At 45.4% G+C, this 17,244-nt stretch overlaps 1 protein-coding gene and 1 long non-coding RNA gene across 4 annotated transcripts in view; one reads left to right on the top strand and one right to left on the bottom strand.

Annotated features, from left to right (window-relative positions):
* Positions 1 to 17,244, top strand: part of LOC309555764 — a 1,250,709-nt gene that overhangs the window by 900,656 nt on the left and 332,809 nt on the right. The window lies entirely within an intron of this gene.
* VPS13B (vacuolar protein sorting 13 homolog B) overlaps positions 1 to 17,244 on the bottom strand; it is a 1,502,642-nt gene that overhangs the window by 1,326,122 nt on the left and 159,276 nt on the right. For all 3 annotated transcript variants that reach the window (XM_082257852.1, XM_082257851.1, XM_082257853.1), the window contains exon 7: positions 15,526 to 15,697. In XM_082257852.1, coding sequence (XP_082113978.1) covers positions 15,526 to 15,697 — 172 coding nt within the window. The remainder of the gene's footprint in view (positions 1 to 15,525; positions 15,698 to 17,244) is intronic.

Genomic DNA, 17,244 nt, shown 5'->3' with positions numbered 1-17,244 from the left:
TCCATTGTAGATTTTGCTTTACGTTTTGGATCATTGTCTTCTTGGAAGACAAATCTCCGTCCCAGTCTCAGGTCTTTTGCAGACTCCATCAGGTTTTCTTTCAGAATGGTCCTGTATTTGGCTCCATCCATCTTCCCATCAATTTTAACCATCTTCCCTGTTCCCTGTCCCTGCTGAAGAAAAGCAGGCCCAAACCATGATACTGCCACCATGTTTGACAGTGGGGATGGTGTGTTCAGGGTAATGAGCTGTGTTGCTTTTACGCCAAACATAACGTTTTGCACTTTTGCCAAAAAGTTCGATTTTGGTTTCATCTGACCAGAGCACCTTCTTTCACATGTTTGGTGTGTCTCCCAGGTGGCTTGTGGCAAACTTTAAACAAAACTTTTTATGGATATCTTTAAGAAATGGCTTTCTTCTTGCCACGCTTCCATAAAGGCCATATTTGTGCAGTATACGACTGATTTTTGTCCTATGGACAGAGTCTCCCACCTCAGCTGTAGATCTCTGCAGTTCATCCAGAGTGATCATGGGCCTCTTGGCTGCATCTCTGATCAGTCTTCTCCTTGTATGAGCTGAAAGTTTAGAGGGACGGCCAGGTCTTCGTAGATTTGCAGTGGTCTGATACTCCTTTCATTTCAATATTATCGCTTGCACAGTGCTCCTTGGGATTTTTAAAGCTTGGGAAATCTTTTTGTATCCAAATCCGACTTTATACTTCTCCACAACAGTATCTCGGACCTGCCTGGTGTGTTCATTGTTCTTCATGATGCTCTCTGCGCTTTAAATGGACCTCTGAGACTATCACAGTGCAGGTACATTTATACGGAGACTTGATTACACACAGGTGGATTCCATTTATCATCATTAGTCATTTAGGTCAACATTGGATCATTCAGAGATCCTCACTGAACTTCTGGAGAGAGTTTGCTGCACTGAGAGTTTGCTGCACTGAAAGTAAAGAGGCTGAATAATTTTGCACGCCCAATTTTTCAGTTTATTTGTTAACAAAGTTTGAAATATCCAATAAATTTCGTTCCAATTCATGATTGTGTCCCACTTGTTGTTGATTCTTCACAAAAAATTACAGTTTTAGATCTTTATGTTTGAAGTCTGAAATGTGGCAAAAGGTCGCAAAGTTCAAGGGAGCCGAATACTTTCGCAAGGCACTGTAGTAAGTAGCGCAGGTCTGCCCCTATTTAAAGGAGAAATTCCATTAGAAAACTGAAGCAGATTTCCACCAGGTGTGACCTTGTAGTACGAAACGTGAGCTGTCAGAAGACAGCTCACATTACTCCCTATGCAAGTGCAATAATCACACTACACAAACAGAGCCTGCAGGGTTACTAACACCCTCCTTCTCTGAGCCGAGCGTGGGGACAGGGCGGCAGAGAGATTGGAGCACGCAACACCAGATCTCCCTCTGTGCTGTAAACTGATCGCTCCCAATTAACAAAGGGGCGTAATTTATTTTTATTTCTTTTCCAAATACAAAGGAGCATAATTATTACTATAGAGATTTCTGGTTGCCTTATTTGTAGGGCACATAACATATAATGTCCAATTACTTCTTCAAAATGAAATAGTTATATAAAGTAAATAAATATGAAGTATCTCTAGTAAGGTCCTCCAGCATCCTCCTTTGGTTTAACGGGCTGGCAGAAGCAGCAGCTCCAGTGTGAGGTATTAGGTGAATGTAGGAATATGTATTCTTATACCCACCTCCAAAAAATACTGTTATCATTAGGAGATTTGGTCAATAAAATTTGAATTGTACTCCTAATAGTTGATAACATGTGACTTATGCTGACTGTTATTTACATCAATTATTTAGGTAAATGAGACAAATATCATTTGCATAATAATTTGCAACAGGGTGTATATATTTACATATATATTTATTTTTTATTTTTATGTCAGTTATGTTGACTTGTCCCTGAGAACAGAGAAAGGACTTTATTTTACAGTGGAAATTTTGACAAAACAGAAGCTTCAATCCTCACAGCAAGAAAAGAAGCTCCAAATGTGTGCTGCCAATAGAACAGAAGCACGGGAGGATTATGTTTTGGGAAAGAGAATGATTCCGTTGCTGAGAGTCAGTTTGAGTAATGTACAGTGGCAGGTAGAAAAAGGAAACATTATATCGGTTTCCTCACACAGTGGGCTAAGCTAAACTAATCATCTCCTCCTGTTTTCAGCCTTTTATGTTTCTGCTGCAATCAAAGACACTCAGTTCAGGGCTCAACATTTCTTCATTGAACTACAACATCCAGCATCTTCTGTCACAGAGTAATGCATCAATGTATTTCCCACAAGTACACTAAAATCTCCAACTGAAAATTTGTTCCCTAATACTATCATTCTGATCAACGCAGTTGGGCTAAAGCAAGTCAGTAAGTAGTGTTGTCAGAAGTTCAACTGAATTCCTCCCTTCAAGCTTCTAGAAGTCAAAACAATGAAACGGGAATACTGATTTATCAATACATATTTCTACATATTGTACACTGCTGTTAAAAAATATATGAACTGTTGAAGTTGTACCCCCTTCCCATTCCAAGAAAAAGTAAGCAGATGGCATATAACTAGTCATCAGTTCATCCCTCACAATTTTTACAATTTGTTCTACCAGCCCCTCCATATTAGATTTGATTGTAAGCTTGCAGCAGAGCCCTCCTAACCCTCTAGTGTTCAATTGTATTGTCGCTGTATGGTCACCCTTTTTATTGTAAAGCACTACAAACTGTTGGCGCTATATAAATCCGGGAATTAATATTAATGATAATATTAATAGTCACTAGTATTGGCTCTTGGCTTCATGCATCTAATATTTTCCCTGTTACTGACTTAACATAGCCTGTTCTGCCCTGTGTCTCTTTGTGGAAGCAGCCATCTTGGTAGAGTAGCTTTACATTACTTCCTCAACTCAGAGCTGCCCACCTGATAACTGGTGATCTGATGCTGTTGGAAGTGGGGGGGAGATGATTAAGAAGTAGCAGAAGAGGTGCAGAATACCAAGATCCAACCCAAAAAATAAATGAAGTAGAAGCACAGAGATCATTGCAGTACTTGTCTTCAGGTACAGGTTCCTCTCCAGCAAGGAGAACAATGAGAAGCAATGTACTGACATAATATATATAGAAAAATACCACACTGTTAATCACTAGGGCTAGCAGCTGCTAGCACCACAAAAGGACAAAGTCTTTGCGTAAGAAATTAAATAGTTAAAGTGCTGCGCTGATACCAAATACCATAAGTGACAGTTATAAACTTTGCATATTGAAAATACAAAACCTCAAATTCATTACAATAAACCAAAGTGCAATGTGCAAGGCTAGAGTGTGAAATACCAAGGAAAAATACCATTCACATTATATAGTGTAAAAATCTCAATAGTGAATCACACAATGACGTACTAATATAGCAAAGTGGCAAGTGTAAAATATAAACAAATGACAGTCCATTCTAATGTCTATTCAGACAAAACGCACGGGGTCATTTCCTGTTCCGGCCATTGCGTACTGTATGTTATAACATTTGGATTTATTGATAAGCGCTTTACTGGTAATTGAATGCAAGTGTTCTGAACTATTAAATTCTTAGTCCTATGGTTTTACACTATGTGAAAATATTTTGTCTTTCTCGAATGGGTGACTGTTGATATGCAACTAAAGCTGGCATACACTAGCCAAAAAATCATTCAAACCCATTTCTAGCAGCAGCATTCATAATAGCCTGAAGGGGGGATAGCCTGAGTAAAGGTAGACCAGTGAGAAAAGGGTTGCAATAGTCAAGGTGGGAAATAACGAAAATAAGTTGTTTTGTGGTGTCGTTAGTCAGGAAGAAATTAAATCAGGAAATGTTGTAGAGGTTAAGGCAGCAAGATGTAGCCAGTGATAGGATGTGGGGGACTGTAGGAGAGGTCAGTGTTTAGGATTACACCCAGCACCCTGGCGTGTGTGGGGGGGGGGGACCAATGGTTGTGTCATTGATCTCAATGGTAAAGTCGTGGGGACGAGAAAATGTTACAAGCTCAGCCTTAGCAGTTTGAGAAAGAGGTGTGACATCCGTACTGATATGTCCCTCAGTAAGTTTGTGATACATTAGGAGATTGAGGGGGTGAGTTGAGGAGTGAATAGATAGATTTGGGTGTCATTAGCATAGAGGTGGTATTGGAAGCCATGGGAGGTTATCAACTGGTCCAGGGAAGAGATATTGCGGTACCCTAACAAAAATAGGAAGAAGAGTGGAGGAGATGGTGTTGTATATGACACTGAAAGCACGCTGAGAACCAGAAAAAAGCAGGATCATGGAGGCCAAAAGAGTGAAGTTTGTTGAGGAGTGGGTGGTCAACTGTGTAGAAGGCAGCAGAAAGGTCCAAGAGTATGAGTATGTAGTACTGGCCATTGGTGTTAGCAGTTAGTAGATCGTCGTGAGTTTTAATAGGGCAGTTTCAGTGTCATGTTGTGGGCGCAAGCTGGACTGTAGTGGATCGAGAAGGTCTTTGCCAGTGAGGTAGGAGCTCATACAGTTGTGGACAAGCTGTTCAAAAAGCTTGGAGGCAAATGGGAGCATGGCGTGTGTGGGGGGGACCAATGGTACTTGAGTTATTTAAACAGGTGGGGTCCAGTGAGGGTTTTTTCTAAGCATGGGGATAACCAGAGCATGTTTGAGCGGAGAGGGAAAGGTACCCGAGAAGAGAGAGGTTGAAGATGTGGGTTAGAGAGTTTAAGATAGAGCAGGAAGGTGGTCACAGTATTTGTGAGGGGACAGGTGGCTAGGTGGGCCGTGGAAGGCAGTGGGGGGGTGAAGTAAAGAATTAAGGGTAGAAAAAAAGTGGACGAGGTTTGGATGAGAGGTTTTTGATGAGAGTGCAGGTAGGTTTGTTTAGCAGTGTGAAGGCAGGAGTTGTATTTGAGAAGGAAAGATCTGTAGAGGGTGAAGTCTTGCAGGGATTTCGTTTTATGCCATGCTCACTTAAGGGCACAGCTGCGTCTCTTGAGACTTCTGGTGTCTTCTGTTTGCCAGGGTTGAGGCAGGCGAGTCCTGGTTCTGCATGTGGAAAGATAAGTAAATGTGTCCAGGGAGGATGACCATATGTTGCTGTAGACAGAAGTAGTTAGGTCTGGGCAAGACAGGGGTGAGATTTTATCATAGAGCCAGTGAGTAGCAGAATGAAGAAGGGGAGGGTTGAGGTGGCGAAGGTTCGTGCAAATAACTGTTTGCAGGTTGGCGGCATGGGAGGTAGAAAACAGGAACAGAGAAGATTGTAGTCAGAGAGAGGCAAGGGTTTGTTAGAGATGGGAGAATACGAAGTTGAGAGTGTTGCCATTGGAGTGAGTGGTGGTTTGTATCAATTGTTTAGGTTAAAAGAGGAGGTTAAGTTGAGTAGTTAAGTAGTGGCTGAGGTGTCAACAATGACTGGAATGTTAAAGTCAGCAAGAATGATGGCCAGTACTTCAGAGGAGAGAAAGTAGGGCTTGTAAACCTGTTATGCGCAGCAGTAAAGCTAGCCAAGTCAAGTGTTCACAATGCCCTGAATTCAAAGGACATGGGTTGAATGACACTGTGAGGTTGATTTACTAAAACTGGAGTGTGCAAAATCTGGTGCAGCTCTACAGAAACCAGCTTCCAAGTTTTTTTTTTTTTTCAAAGCCTAAATTGAACAAGCTGAAGTTAGAAGCTGATTGGCTACCATGCACAGCTGCACCAGATTTTGCACAATCTAGTTTTAATAAATCAACCCTCAAGTGTCATTTAACCGGAAAGTGGACTAATGCTGTGGGGGAAATTGAGGGACCCGACCCTGGAAAGAAGGTGAATACTGTATTAAAAGTTTTAAACCTGCTGGGCAACTTCATTTACATTATCTCTAAATCCTAGAGTTGGGCTTTAAACCACTTACAACTCTGAGCCAAATGATCCTACAATCTAAAAACACTATCTACTATAAACCCAATGGTGTTTTAATTTAGATTTTAATTCAGTTTCAAAAATGTAATTTCTTTCTTCACCTAGATGAGCAATCTAAAATATGCTTGTATTTTAAAAAAGGTAGTCTAATGGATTTTGATGTATTTAAGAATAAGTAGTCAAAAGATTAAATCAAAAAGGAAGCATTAACATGTGTTAAAAATTACTACCCAGCCTAACCATCCTTTCAATTAAATTTTCCATTAGAAAAAGGTGCTTCCTATCCCAGCACATGGACTATTATTTAATCCCTGTATCATCTAATTTCAAGACTATGTCACCAATCAATTATCAGCAGTAATTGGGATAGTCATGTAGGGCAGTTGCCATTTCTGTAAGCTGTTAAAACCAGATGTACTGGGCCCATCCCTCATCTTGAACCCTGCTTTTACAGGACTGAAATCATGATCAAAGATGAACTGTGCCTGTAATCAAAAACAACACAAATGGTTGAAAATTGGAGCTTCTAGTAGATGATAGCTACAGCTGCCTAAGTTGCTTTATTTCTACTCTAATCACTCTTTCAGTTTGTAAATGAAGTGAACATCAAGAGAGGCCATCAAACATGACGCACATTTCAAACCAAGGTTTACTCAGGCTCTGGAAATCAATGAAAAACTAGGTATGAGCACCAGACCCACACTGTGGATATTTCCTTACAAGTATGGCCACAGAGATAGCTTTTTAAGTAACATTGTCAGAAAACGTATTCCAAAACAGTCAAATTTAATATGCATAGTCATAGACACCTAGATACTTACAAGTGCACTGAGCATGTTTAAATCACACCATAATGTCATCCATATATAGTCGAGTTATCAGTCTGTGAAGTGACAGTGGAATAGGAAATTTGACTGTGCTTGTACTGTTGGAGGGCTGGGTAGTGATTTACAGAGTATGCACAGGTCCTAAACATGAATGGTCTGCTCTCTAAACTAGGTGATAAAGTACTTCATGTTCCAGCATGCTGCAAAAACTACTGATATGGAGAGTTTGCCAAGACTTGCAGCAGTAAGCCAAAGTTTATAGAACCTTAGCCTTCGCTTCCCATGGTTGTTCTAAGCATTATACTGCAACCCTGAAAGAGTGCAGGGTTTTCCTCTAGCACTGACCCTGCTCAGGCTTGTGTCCGATTTACCCAAGATGCATAACAGTATAGCTTAGCTATTTGTATCATTAAACAATTCAGCATTTTCCCTACTACTGCAGTAGAGAGAAAAAAAGATCTTACCTGTAAAATTCCTTTCTCTGAGTCCTCCGACAGTCGCCGCCACTTCATATTCATCACTAATGGGGGTTATTGACCTTTGCTCCGCAGGAGTAGCTAGGCAACAGAATATATTAATATCAAAGCTTTTAGCATATCCCACCCCCAGGGGGTGGTCCCCTCAGTCAATACCTCCCTGCTTCCTGCATTCCCAACTCAGTTTCAGTAGCATAGCAGTAGAGTACATAAACAAACCCCAAAAGAGGGGCGGGGGCGGCGACTGTCTGAGGACTCAGAGAAAGGAATTTTACAGGTAAGATCTTACAAAAATTCCATTTTCATATTCATCACTAATGGGGACGTCCCATAGCAGTGTAGACATGAGGGGTGGGAAAAAACGCAGCCGCGCCTAAAGCAACGCAGAACCCACATCAGAGAAAGGAACCTTACCAAGTAAGGAAACCAACTGGGCAACAGGAAAAAAACGTGCTCAACAGGAGCAACAACCCAGGAAAACAAGTAACCTAGGGATAAAGACATCCCAACAGCCAAGGACCCAAACAAGGGACCCTAAGGCACTGCCGCACTAAGAACTTTGCGGCCAAAGGAAGCATCGGCCGATGCCTGAACATCCACCTTGTAGAATTTTGAGAAGGTGTGAACTGATGACCAAGTCGCCGCCTTACACACCTGGGCCACAGAAGCCTGATGACGATAGGCCCAAGACGTACTCGGAGACCTGGTAGAGTGCGCCTTCACAGGGAAAGGAGGAACCTTCCCCTTCAAAGCATAGGCTTGCACAATGGTCTGTCTGATCCATTTGGCGATGGTCGCAGCCGACGCTGCCATGCCCTTCCGAGGACCCTCTGGAAGGACAAATAGAGAATCCGACTTGCGAAAGGATTTCGTCAATGACAGGTAAACCCTGATCGCCCGAACAACATCCAAGGAATGCAAAGCCACCTCCTTTGGATGCTTAGGCTTCGCGCAAAGCGAATGCAAGACAATGTCCTCATTGAGGTGAAATTCCGAGATCCTCTTCGGAAGAAAAGAAGGGTTAGGTCGTAAGACCACCTTATCCAAGTGAATCACCAAGTAGGGAGAGCTGCAGGACAAGGCCGCCAGCTCCGACACCCTGCGAGCCGAAGTGATCGCTACCAAAAAGGCAACCTTTTTGGACAACAGAGACAACGAGATCTCCCTGAGCTTTTCAAAGGGAGCATGCTGTAACACGGACAGAACAAGGTTCAAATCCCATGGAGGCAAAGGATCCCTCCGAGGAGGGGCCAAGTGTCGCACCCCTTGAACAAAGGTGCTAACCAAAGAATTAGACGCCACGGGGCGTTGAAAAAGAACGGCCAGCGCAGAAATCTGACCCTTAATCGTGGCCAACGCCAAACGCTGGTCCACGCCCATTTGAAGGAAAGCCAACACTCTTGATACCGAGTATGAGCGATGGGAATACCCCCTGGACTCACACCAGGCAAAATACGCCTTCCAAGTACGGTAGTAAATCTTCCCCGAAGAGGCCTTCCTGGCCTTGATCAAAGTGGGAATGACCTCAGGGGAGAGACCCCTATCCTTCAGGACCTGGCTTTCAACAGCCAGGCCGTTAAAGCCAGCGACTGTAAAGCAGAATGGAATATCGGTCCTTGAGACAGGAGATCTTCTCGAAGAGGTAGACGCCACGGAGCGTCGACCGCCAGATTCACGAGGCCTGCGTACCAAGACCGGCGAGGCCAGTCCGGTGCCACCAGAATCACCTTGTGCGGTTCCGAGGCCAACCTGCGAAGGAACCTGAATCGGTGGAAAGGCATACATCAGACGATACTGACGCCAGGGCGTCACTAACGCGTCTGAGGCGTCTGCCCGAGGATCGCGCGTCCTTGCTACGAACCTTTCCACCTTGTTGTTTAGACGAGACGCGAACAGGTCCACATCTGGGGACCCCCACTTCGCGCACAGCATCTGAAAGACATCCGGGTGAAGTGACCATTCTCCCTGGTCCAGGGTCTGGCGACTTAGATAGTCCGCCTGCCAGTTCTCCACCCCTGGAATGTGAACTGCCGTTATCGCCGGGACGTGCGTCTCGGCCCAAGACAGAATGTCGGCTACTTCCCGAGCCGCGCGGGCACTCCTGGTGCCCCCTTGGTGGTTGATGTAGGCCACCGCTGTGGCATTGTCCGTCTGCACTTGAACCGGACGGCCTTGAAGCCTGTCCGTCCAACGCAGAAGGCAGAGATTTATTGCTTGCAATTCCAGAATGTTGATCGGAAGGGAGGATTCCTCCTCCGACCAAGTTCCCTGGGCTGACAGAACGCCCAGAACACCACCCCAGCCCGACAGGCTGGCATCCGTGGTGATCACCGTCCATGAGAAAGGGCGAAAAGACTTGCCCCCCGACACCGCCGGGGACCGGAGCCACCACAAAAGATCCCTTCTGGTATGATGACTCAATGAGATCCGTAGATCCAGAGATTGCGGTCGCCCGTCCCACACGGCCAGAATCTCCGCCTGGAGACCCCGCGTGTGAAACTGGGCGAAGGGAATCGCCTCGAAGGCCGAGACCATCAACCCCAGACACCGCATACACGTCCGGAGGGACGAGCACTGATTGTCCCTGAGGGACTGGACTGCGTCCTGAAGCGTCCGGAGCTTGTCTTCCGGCAGGAAGACCCTCGCTTAGGCAGAGTCCAGGATCATTCCCAGGTAGGGAAGACGAACCGACGGACACAGAGTCGACTTTGGAAAATTTATCGGCCACCGAACTCCTGCAGAGTCTGCATCGTGATGGACAGGTCGTTCACCAGGCCCTGACTGGTCGCAGACCGAATCAGGAGATCGTCCAGATACCCCAGAACAGAAATACCCTGGGCTCTCAAAGCCAGAACCGGCGCAAGCACCTTGGTGAAAACCCGCGGAGCCGAAGCGAGACCAAAGGGTAACGCCACTAATTGGTAATGATCATCCGCAATGGCGAACCGAAGGTACCTCTGGTGACCCTCGAAAATGGGAATGTGAAGATAAGCATCCTTCAAGTCGATGGAGGCCATGAATTCCCCCGGAACCAGGGCAGCCACCACCGAGCGCAGGGATTCCATGCGGAACTTGCAAACCCGCACAAAGCGGTTCAGAGCTTTCAAGTTCAGAATCGGACGTACCTTGCCCTCCTTTCTGGGCACAGTGAACAGATTGGAATAGAACCCCCGAAATCTGTCCCGATGAGGCACCGGAACCACCAGTCCTTGGGCCCGCAAGTCCCGCACCGCCAGGTGCAGATCCTGCAAGCGCTCCGGAGTCAGCTGAAGGTTTGAGGGGAAAAATCTGCCCGCCGGCCGAGAGAGAAACTCGATCTTGTATCCAGATCGAACGATTTCCTGAACCCACCTGTCCCGAATGCGGTCCAGCCAGGGTTGAAGAAAACCGAGCAAACGTCCCCCCACCCCAGAAATGGGTGAGGGCGCCCCTTCAGGCCGTATTGTTATGGGCAGCGGACCCAGACTGGCCGGACTTCTGCTTACCTGCCCACGGCTTCTTCTGGGAGCCTTGGCCCTTGAAGGGCTTGCCCTTATAGTGCGACCGAAAGGCCCGAAAGGACCCCTGAGAGGGCCTAAACGAGGTATTCTTCTTACCACGAACAAACTTATTCTTGTGAGTTTGGGGCAAAAGAGTGCTCTTACCCCAGAAATTCCCTTTATCAGAGTATCCAAAGATTCGCCAAAAAGGCGAGATCCCGCGTAGGGCAAGTTAGCTAAAGTCTTGCGAGAAGATTGGTCAACAGACCAACATTTCAGCCATATCAGGCGACGGTTCAATACCGCCACACTTGAAAGACGCGTAGCCAAAGGGACCAAATCCAGGTCCGCATCACACAAATACATGACACCCTGATGAATCTGATCCACCATAGCCAAAGTTGTCGGCGGGGCAGCGTCAGCCACCAGGGTGCGCCTGAGCACCTGCGTCCAATCCGCAATAGCCTGGGCTGCCATAATGGAAGCAAAAATAGGCTTCAGCATAGAACCAGCAACCGTATAAGAATGACGGGCCAGAGACTCCAATCTCCTGTCCATCGGGTCCCGGAAAACCGGGGTATCCTCAGCAGGGATCGCAGTGGATTTATTTAAAATTGCTACTGCATGATCCACCTGAGGCGGCACACACCAGCGCTCATCAGTGGCGGGTGTAAATGGATAACGCAGCTTGAACCTACTCGGCACAGCAAAAGGCTTTTTTAAATTGCGCCATTGCTCATCAACTGCGCGCTGAAATTCCGTAGAGCAAGGAAAAACCTGCAATGTTTTGCGTTTCCTTTGCGTCCCATAAGAGGACATCAAAACAGGAGGACATGGTTCATCCTGCAAATGCAGCGTTTGCTTGATAGAAGCAACCAACTCATCCATGAGTGCAAGCTCTTCAGACGAGCCAGGGGGAGAATTATCAACCCCTTCCACCTCAGCCTCCCCCTCAGACCCCACAAGGTCTAGAGATGAGTGAGACCCCGAGAAGGGCACTCCAGCCATAGCAGCCCCATCGCCCTCTGAATCAGAGGAAATAGACACCAGCATCTGAACCTGAGCAGCTAAGTTTGCCACAATAGTAGCCAGATCAGCCCCCTCGGGGGATGCAGCAGCCCCTTGGCCCCCCACCAAGGTGGGAGGAAACTTGCAATCCTGAGAATCCATGCCCCAGTAATATTAGGAAAAAAAGGAGTACTGCCCCTTTAAGACCGCGGCGAGCGTAGCCCACCGCACCCTACTGAATACACCGACCCCCACAGGGAGAAGCACACTGGGCAAGGAATACAGGAAAAGGAAAGTTAAAAACCTGGAGAGAGCACACAGGCTGCTGCCACCGATCGCTGACCCAGAGCAAAAGGAAGTGATGCAAGACTGACCGCCCCATAAAGCCTATGTAAGGCTACACAAACATGGCTGCTCGGCTGAGGATTCCTTAGGCAAAGGGAAAATGGCGCTGACATGTGGCCTGATTGATCGCCGCCAAAATGGCGGCGTTTGGCGCCAAAATGCCGCGCTGTACCATACAGGACCGGTCACCATACATTTGCCGCAAAAAAATGGCGGGTCGCCGCAGCGATCGCCGCACAGCATGCCTAAGCCCAGACTGCTTCATGCATTCACACAGCAGAGCGGGAGAGCCCCCCCCCCCTCGCAGCCCACAGACAGGCAGCTATTCCACACAGGAATCTGACAGGGAGCTCAGCATTCACACAGACATGCAGGGTCACACAGTCCCAGACTGACACCCAAATAGACAGGTCCCCACATAGATGTACACTTACCAGTTCGGATGGCGTGGGGAGCCTGCTCCAGCGATCAAACCGCTGCACTGAGGACAGGGAGTGTCGCAGCCAGGACGCAGAGGAACTGCGGTGCGAAACCGCAATGGCATCCAGTGAGGTAGCCACCTCACCGATAGCATCCCTGCAGCGAACAGGGATGGGTCGTTCAATATGCCAGGGAAACCTGCGCTGAACGCTCAATGGCAGGCTGGGAAGCCCCTGGCCCTGATCCATGGGATCCAGGGTGGCCAGTCCGAGACCCAGCTCCGCACGATCATCTTCATCCGAAGAAGCTAATTAATGCTGAAATCAACAGCTAAGTAAAAGAAAGAGAAAAAGACTCAAAATAAAATCAAAAAGAGAAAAGAAGCTGAGACTGAGAGCCCCAGCACAGGAACAGCCAGCCTACTCCTAAGCTAGGCATTAGAAACTGAGTTGGGAATGCAGGAAGCAGGGAGGTATTGACTGAGGGGACCACCCCCTGGGGGTGGGATATGCTAAAAGCTTTGATATTAATATATTCTGTTGCCTAGCTACTCCTGCGGAGCAAAGGTCAATAACCCCCATTAGTGATAAATATGAAGTGGCGGCGACTGTCGGAGGACGTAAGAGAAAGAAGCTTTTTAAAAATTCAAAAAACATTAAGTTTGTAAAGAAAAGAACACTGTACCTACTGTGAAACATGGAGGAGGCTTGGTTATGTTTTGGGGCTGCTCTGTCATGTATGGGTACAGGGTGCCTTGCATCTGTGCAGGATAAATAGTAAGGCATAACAAGGAATTCTGTAGCAAAAATTAACTGCCCAGTGTCAGAAAGCTCTGTCTCAGTCGCAGGTCATAGGTTCTCCAACAACATGATGACCCAAAACAGACTACTAATAGCATGCAAGAATGGCAAAGAACAAAACATTGGACTATTCTAAAGTTGACTTCTGTGAACCCTGATCTGAATCCTATCTATGAAAAGAAAAAAAACCTGCAGTCTGGAGAAAGCCTTAAGGCCTCATGCACACAGTGCTTAAGAAAAAACGAGCTGCCGAGCCACAACCAACGCCAGGAAAAAGCAGCTGTAAAAACATGCTACCTCTATTCAAAATCAATGGTTGCCTACGAGCCATCTTTGATATGGCTTTAAGCCCATTGATTTGAATTGAAGTTGCATCTAAGTCGGATCATGATGATCTGACTTGTGGTGCGACTTGCACTCTGAGGATCTTGAGGATCTTGAGGAGGAACGCCACGCCAAAATGGAAAAAACAACGGCATGGGGGTCCTCCCCAGGTTCCATACCAGGCTCTTTGGGTCTGGTATTGATTTTGAGGGGAACCCCATGCAAAAGAACTACGTGGGGTCCCCCCACAAATCCATACCAGACCATTATCAGAGCATGCAGCCCGGCAGGTCAGGTGTTGGTAGTGGCTCTGCAGCTCATTTTTTCTAATGCCCTGTGTGCATGAGGCCCTAAGGCTTTCTCCAGACTGTTTGTTTCTTTTCATGAAGATCTGACTTGGATGTGACTTCCATTCAAATCAATGGGCTCCCATAGGGAACCATTGATTTTGACATTAAAAAAAAAAAAACGTATGACGAGGCTTAACGCTGTATAAGCAAAGTTAAGTAACATTAAGCAGCCTTTAGCAGCGTCAGGCATTTTTACAGCTGTAACGCTGGTTCTCAGAACGCATTGGCCCTGGTTTTTTTTGCAGCTTGAAAACTGCCACTTACAACTTCAAACATCTGTGTGTGAATGAGGCCATAAAATAACATGGAGGGGCATTTTTAGGCTGCAAAAAAAATATCTGACACTCCTAAAAGCAACTGCAAAAACGCCCTGTGTGCACGAGGCCTAAAACCTGAGACAGTTTACTCAAGATGCAAACTACCTGTTAGCAGGTGCAAAAGTCTCATTGAGAACTACAGAAATCACTTGCTTGCAGGGATTGCTTCTGAGACTTTATGGCACTATCAAATCTGTGTTTTAATGCATTTAGAGTACATTTCTAAATGCATGTGATGATTTATTGATGGTGCCTGGGTTTAGGTGTGGTCAGTTTAGCTGATTTAGAGAAAATAGTATTCTTTGCTTCCAGGATCCAGACAGTCTAAACACATGTCTAAACGCACTTATACTTACCAAATAATTTCTCCTGTGTTTGGAAAAGCTAAAGTGGCAGTGTGAATAATGCCTAAAGGTTGTGCAACAGAACAATTTTGCAGATGCCATTTTCATTTTTTATTATTTAAAATATTCTGTTAAATTAAAAGCAAAGTCTATTTTTTATTTTTAAATCAGAAATAAACCATGATGGATAGCAATTACTTTGGACAGCTTCAAGTGTTTTTAGAGAAAATTAAATGAACCAATGTCTGTTACACAAGGGCTGCCATTGCTGAAATTCAACATACTAAATGTTTAGTTGACCCTCTTGCTTTATTGTTTTGAGTCATTGTTCTTGAAAAAGTATGAGGATAAAAAGTACTAAAATGTATTCAACTTTCCCTATCTGAATACATGGTTCCAGGTCATCAGCGGAGAAACAACTGAAGCCAAAGGGACAGAATAACTGCCAGGGACCTACAATGTTGGCAGTCACCAAGTTCCAAATGCACAACTTGCATATTTATCTCAGGAAAGGAATTAGCAATAAAGCTTGGTCCAGCCCCAAATAGATACGTGTATTCCTTTGCTTTTCCACTTTGTAAGAATGTTTAGAGACCTGCCTCTCCCTCTCCTAGTTTGACCTCGACTCTGCATTAGATTGCAGAACGTTAAAGCTACAGGCAATATTTATGCGCTTACACTAGCCATATTCAAATGAACAGTAATTTCTAACAAATACAAAAGCAGACTAAATTGTGGTTTGGATACCTGCATAAAAATCGTTTTTAAAAAAAATGGACCAAATAAACACGCAAAAGGGGCGTACTTGCTCACAGCAACGAATCAGTAATCATTAAAACTACACAAAGAATCTAGCTGGCATGGGTAATTGCGTCAGTTTGTGTTTTTATTCCTCTTAGACAGACTGTACATGTCAGCAGCTTACCAGGCATATTAATTACTGTGTCCTTAACATGGCTGGGGGAATCCTCCACTTCTTCCTTAGTGTTTCCTATTTCCCCATAGTACAGGGCAATACCTAACTGCATTATGCGAATGAACATTGGGAGTTGCTGGTCGGTAAGGGAGAGTTTCAGACTATCCACCATTGTGTGAATCTAAAACAGAAAAAAAATGAAAATTCAGTTTTCGATATATATAACAAATCCATTGAACTCAGAGCAGTATTAAACCCAAGTGCAAACATTTATTCTACTGCAGCCTACAAATTGTTCGATATGGTGGCTGCATTAGGTTTTTTTAGGCTGTTTTTCTTCTATTTGCACCTGGTGATAAAGCCAATAATTCTTTCAAGCTCTCTTGCAGAAGTATCAGCTACAGGGTTGAGACAAACCATTTAACACTGACAGGGGTGCGTACAATGCTGGGCTTTTTTTTTTTTTTTTTATGTAGAATCTTCATCCCCAACGGAAAAACCTCTTTGCTGTATCTAAATATTAAGTATTAGCTGGAGTTTGGCTCCAATATGTTAGTGTATTGAAATCTGCTAGTCCATCTAACGCTCCCCTTCCTCCAAACTCATATTGTTGCTGTTCAAAGGTGCCCCCTGTGCTCTTTCATCTTCACTCTAAAACAAGAGGTGTGTGGCTGGCCAGAACACCAGATGAAAACAGAGGGGGAAAAGCCTACAAAAGAAAATTTATGCAGCCACCACATCTAATGACTGGACCCATTAGGATACAAATAAGAGAGCTGCCAGTTTTGTTTATTTAAAGTGTTTCTAGATCCTAACAATGAACTCTTATTTGATCCCATTTGGTCTCTAAAATATACCATTAAATGCATTGCACTGCTCCTTCATACACACAATACGGTGAGTGTGCCTTATAACTCTAGTACAGGAAATATGTTGGAGGCAGGATCACCAAGTCAAACTAAAGAAAGGAAGAGCACAGTAGCAAGAGATAGACACACACTAGTACTGCTTCACACTCACCTGGCATTAATCCTCTATAATTAGCCTGCCAGGAGCCAATATTGTTTTAACCACTTGCCGTCTGCGTACGGTAATAGTACTGCGGCAAAGTGGCTCGTTATCGTCCGACGACGTAGATCTACGTCATCAGACACTCCCCCTTCACGGCGGCACACGCGCGCCGCCGGAGGCTCGCTCCCGCTGTATTCAGTCACAGCGGGAGTCGGGCCAGGGGAGGAGCAGCAGCGATCGCCGCTGCTCTTCCCCGATCGTCGGGGATCTAGTGTGGAGATCCGCCCGCTTGTGTAAACACAAGCGGGCGGATCTCCTAAGTGACAGGCAGGGTCAGATTGCAGGGTTCAGCATAGCTGAACCCTGGATCTGTCCTTGTGTCACTCAGTCACCTCCCCCCACACAGGTCAGTAAGCACCAGGCATACATTAACCCCTCCCTCTCCAATAAAATTAACCCCTTCCCTGCCAGTGTCATTTTTACAGTAACAGTGCATATATATAGCACTGATTACTGCAGTAATGTCACTGGTAACCCCCAAAAGTGTCAAAAATGTCAGTCAAGGGTCCGATCTGTCCGCCGCAATGTCGCAGCCCCGCAAAAAAAAAAAATCGCAGATCGCCGCCATTACTTAAAAAAAAAACACACCAAAAATGACAGAAATCTTTCCCTTAGTAAACGCAAACCAATCAAAATACGCTTATTGTGAATTTTTTT

The sequence above is a fragment of the Pelophylax lessonae genome (genome assembly GCF_965119305.1).
Source record: "Pelophylax lessonae genome assembly, chromosome: 5".
In the NCBI taxonomy this organism is placed as follows: Eukaryota; Metazoa; Chordata; class Amphibia; order Anura; family Ranidae; genus Pelophylax; species Pelophylax lessonae.
Note: the sequence above shows the minus strand (reverse complement) of the source record. Positions and strands in the feature narration are given on the sequence as shown.